Source organism: Rhinopithecus bieti, unplaced genomic scaffold (assembly GCF_001698545.2).
Source record: "Rhinopithecus bieti isolate Rb0 unplaced genomic scaffold, ASM169854v2 scaffold_17184, whole genome shotgun sequence".
NCBI lineage: Eukaryota > Metazoa > Chordata > Mammalia > Primates > Cercopithecidae > Rhinopithecus > Rhinopithecus bieti.
The window spans coordinates 2,746,806-2,751,629 of NW_016809106.1; the positions used below are offsets into that span (position 1 = coordinate 2,746,806).

At 42.6% G+C, this 4,824-nt stretch overlaps 1 protein-coding gene and 1 pseudogene across 6 annotated transcripts in view; both read left to right on the top strand.

Annotated features, from left to right (window-relative positions):
- ATPSCKMT (ATP synthase c subunit lysine N-methyltransferase) overlaps positions 1-2,948 on the top strand; it is a 25,538-nt gene extending 22,590 nt beyond the window's left edge. For 3 of the 5 annotated variants that reach the window (XM_017888559.1, XM_017888561.1, XM_017888563.1), the window contains one exon: positions 727-2,948. In XM_017888559.1, coding sequence (XP_017744048.1) covers positions 727-857 — 131 coding nt within the window. In that variant the 3' untranslated portion in view covers positions 858-2,948. The remainder of the gene's footprint in view (positions 1-726) is intronic. The other 2 variants (XM_017888560.1, XM_017888562.1) reach the window with 1 other exon arrangement.
- Positions 1,261-2,955, top strand: LOC108539681 (ferritin heavy chain pseudogene; annotated as a pseudogene). The gene has a single exon (XR_001888461.1). The product of XR_001888461.1 is annotated as a ferritin heavy chain pseudogene (transcript).
- The last annotated feature ends 1,869 nt before the right edge of the window (positions 2,956-4,824 follow it).

A 4,824-nucleotide genomic window follows, 5' to 3' on the forward strand; every position in this document is an offset into this window, starting at 1 on the left:
ATAAAATTAAAAAAAATCCATTATTAGTACATTATGGGTACATTTTAAAAAATTATGAAATATTTCATGGTATTTCCCATTGGTAGAATTGTGTATGTTTTTTCGTGCTCTAACTATACTACATTTCATTGACTGTGGATCTTGATTTTAGGATGCACCATTGCTATTGAGAAACAAAAAAAATTGCGAATTATAATTCTAAGACAGTGTTGTGTGATGTGTCCTGATTTCAGAGATGTTAAAAATGTGGAAAAATGGAGGCACAGTGGCTCACGCCTGTAATCCCAGCACTTTGGGAGGCTGAGGTGGGCAGATTGCTTGAGCCCAGGAGTTTGAGACCAGCCTGGACAACATAGCAAGACCCCCATCTCTTAAAAAAATGTAGAAAAATAATATCTTAAATATATGAGACAAGGTATTAAAATAAATTATTTAAAACTACTGCTTCTTATAATTGCTGCCACATCTTGATTTTATTGAGAAAACTATAAATCTATGATACACATCTGCTAAAAATGGCACATTTTATAATTAATACTAGAAGATGTTCTTACAACTGCTGTCAGTGTGTCTTCTGTATTTTAGTGGATTGTTTGTTCATGTGTTTGTGTCCCAGAGTGCTCTTTTTAACAAGTAGTAATTTTTGCTCAGGTATTTTCAGGACTCTTAAGTACAGAAGAAATTTTGAAATTATTTCCTCTGACTCACTGCTCACTAAAATAATAGCTGTTACTCCCCACAGATGCTGCAGTTGGAGAAAAAACTTGAACTTGAACTTGACGATGATGCACGAGTCATTGCTTGCCGGTTTCCCTTCCCACACTGGACTCCAGACCATGTCACTGGGGAGGGGATAGACACAGTGTGGGCATATGATGCGAGCACGTTTAGGGGCCGTGAAAAGAGGCCCTGAACATCGATGCATTTCCAGCCGCCCATTCAAGCATAAACTTTACTGAGAGTGCTTTTCTGAAATGTTGTAGTCTTCCCCGATCTTGTAGAGACTTACAGCTGTGTCCTTAGAAAGGAGCCTAATTGTCTGGTTTGGAATGAGAAATTACTATTACTTTCCTTAACTGTTGGAGAAAACAAACAGAAGAAAAACAGGTAGATTTAAAATCCGCTTTTGATGCTATTTTCTTAAAAAATGTACTTACTGCCTTTTCATGCACCTGGATGCATAAAAAGATGAATGAGTGATGGTCCTGGTTATGGGCAGGAAAGATGCCAACAGCTCTGCACGTCATAAACAATATGGCCTCATGCCTCAATAAGGAGAAATGAGTTTTAAAGACAGTGCAGACGTTCTTCGCCGAGTGTGGTCAGGGTTTCCTGCTTTAACAGTGCTTGGACGGAACCCGGCGCTTGTCCCCCATCCCTGCCGGCCGCCTATAGCCAGCCCTCCGTCACCTCTTCACCGCGCCCTCCGACCGCCCCAAGGCCCCCGCTGCCGCTCCAGCGCCGCCGCCTGTCCTTAGCCTCCGCCGTGACGACCGCGTCCACCTCGCAGGTGCGCCAGAACTACCACCAGGACTCAGAGGCCGCCATCAACCGCCACATCAACCTGGAGCTCTAGGCTTCCTACGTTTTACTACTTTGACCGCGATGATGTCGCTTTGAAGAACTTTGCCAAATACTTTCTTCACCACTCTCATGAGGAAAGGGAACATGCCGATAAACTGATGAAGCTGCAGAACCAACGAGGTGGCCGAATCTTCCTTCAGGATCAAGAAACCAGACTATGACGACTGGGAGAGCGGGCTGAATGCGATGGAGTGGGCATTACATTTGGAAAAAAATGTGAATCAGCCACTACTGGAACTACACAAACTGGCCACTGACAAACATGACCCCCATTTGTGTGACTTCATTGAGACACATTACCTGAATGAGCAGGTGAAAGCCATCAAAGAATTGGGTGACCGTGTGACCAACTTGCGCAAGATGGGAGCACCGGAATCCAACTTGGCAGAGTATCTCTTTGACAAGCACACCCTGGGAGACAGTGATGATGAAAGCTAAGCCTCAGGCTAATTTCCCCGTAGCCATGGGGTCACTTCACTGGTCACCAAGGCAGTGCATGCATGTTGGGGTTTCCTTTACCTTTTCCATAAGTTGTACCAAAACATCCACTTAAATTATTTGATTTGTACCATTCCTTCAAATAAAGAAATTTGGTACCCTCCCCCCGAAAAAAAGACAGTGCATATTACCAAATGTTTGCAGTCTCCTATAACTTTGTTCATACTTAAGTTTTATGTCTTTCCTTTTTGTACTTCATGGCAAAATTAATTTTCTAAAGGATTCAGAGAGGCATTTATATTTTATAACATTTATTAGAAATAATTTGTTCCACCACTAGATTACTGTATTTCATTGAATCTAAGCTGTATATATGTACATTTGTATACATGTATGTGTAAATGTATGCCCGACATGGGTTCAGATTCCGGTTTTGTCATCAGCAAGAGGCCTTGAACCTATGACTTACTGCCTCTGAGCCTTGGCTTTCTGTGTATCTTTGCCATTGGGATAATGGTACATGTAACAGCAGACTGGGTACCAATTTCTAAAACTCATGACACCTAGTCTTTGGTCCATAAATGGTGTTTGTTATTTTAGACATTGAGAAAAAGCTTATTCACAGAAGTTGCAGATTATTTCTGCTGGTCACTATTTTATTTCTTGAGAGCCGCCACTTATTTAATATTTCTCATTTATGAGAAAAGACTTGATTGATTTAGATAAAAGACGAATTAATGAAAACCTTTGAATGTGAGTAGACAAGCTTCATATATCTGTAAAATGAATATTGAATGGTAGCTTGAGTCATTTGTGCTTATCACAGAGAAGAATTGAACTCCCAGTCATACACCTGTAACTGAAATACCAAACTGTTTTAATGGAGATGTAATGAAGTAAGATGGTCACATCTTTAACTAAACTTATAAAAATATGGTCAGTTTGATAATTTTCATTTAAATGAGAAACATCTGGGGACACATTCATTCATTCATTCATTCATTCAACAAATATGTATTCAGTGTCTACTGTAGAAGAAGCTCTGAGATTCTGCAGTGAATAGACAGACATGCAAAGCCCCTGGCCTCATGGAATTCCTATTCTGGAAAGGAGAGACAAACAAATAAACGAGTGAATCTTAGTGTGTGGAGTTCTCTGAAAAATAAACAGTGTGATGGTGTAGAGAGCACCTGTGTGAGTCTGAGATGAGGGGATGGGATGTTGTGGACATCAGCCAGGTTTTTGGCAGCTACCATCTGTCCCTTTTCCACTAGCTCCAGTGTCCTTATGAAGAATGAGTTCTTTCTGTGGTGTGTGGCTTTGGTGGGAGGGCAGCTCTTGCTCTGTGTCTCTCAGTTGCCTTCTGTTGTAGCCAGTCCTGTAACTGGTCTGGGCACACTCGGAGGGGGATCCATGGTAGCTCCTTGCCATGAAGATGTGGGTAGAGGAGGGTTTTGTGGGGCCTTGGAGGTGTTCAACATTTTCTAGAAGTGTTCCTGGTGAATTTATAGAGGCATTGATATGGTTTGGCTGTGTCCCTACCCAAATGTCATCTTGAATTCCCACGTGTTGTGGGAAGGACCCAGTGGGAGGTAATTGAATTATGGGGGCAAGTCTTTCCCTTGCTGTTCTCGTGAAAGTGAGTAAGTCTCATGAGATCTGATGGTTATTGTAAGGGGGCATTTTCCTGCACAAGCTCTTTTTGCCTGCTACCATTCACATAAGATATTCTAGCCACATGGAACTTAAGCCCAATTAAACCTCTTTCTTTTGTAAATTGCCCAGTCTCAGGTATGTCTTTATCAGCAGTGTGAAAACAGACTAATATAGTAAATTGGTGCCAGGAGTGGTATGTTACTGAAAAGATACCCGAAAATGTGGAAGCAACTTTGGAACTGGATAACAGACAGAGGTTCGAACAGTTTGAAGGGCTCAGAAGAAGACAGGAAAATATGGGAAAGTTTGGAACTTCCTTTAGACTTGTTGAATGGCTTTGACCAAAAGCCTGATAGAGATAGGGACAATAAGGTGCAGGCTGAGGTGGTCTCAGATGAAGATGAGGAACTGGTTGGGAACTGGAGCAAAGGTGACTCTTGTTATGTTTTAGCAAAGAGACTGGTGACATTTTGCCTCTGCCCTAGAGATTTGTGGAACTTTGAACTTGAGAGAGATGATTGAGGGTATCTGGCAGAAGAAATTTCTAAGCAGCAAAGCATTCAAGAGGTGATTTGGATGCTGTTAGAGGCATTCAGTTTTATAAGGGAAGCAGAGCATAAAAGTTTGGAAAGTTTGCAGCATGACAATGTAATAGAAAAGAAAAACACATTTTCTGAGGGGAAATTGAAGCTGAATGCAGAAATTTGCATAAGTAACAAAGAGCTGAATGTCAATCCCCAAGACGATGCGGAAAATATCTCCAGGGCACGTCAGAGGTCTTCATGGCGGCCCCTCCCATCACAGGCCTGAAGGCCTATGAGAAAATGGTTTTGTGGTACATGCCCAGGGTCACTGTGCTGTGTGCAGTCTAGGGACTTGGTGCCCTGTGTCCCAGCCACTCCAGTCATGACTAAAAGGGGCCAAGGTAAAGCTTGGGCTGTTGCTTCAGAGGGTGGAAGCCCCAAGTCTTGGCAGCTTCTGTGTGGTGTTGAGCCTGTGGGTGCACAGAAGTCAAGAATTGAGGTTTGGGAACCTCTGCCTAGATTTCAGAAGATGTATGGAAATACCTGGATGCCCAGGCAAAAGTTTACTTCAGGGACGGGGTGCTCATGGGCAGTGAGGACTGCTAGGGCAGTGCGGAAGGGA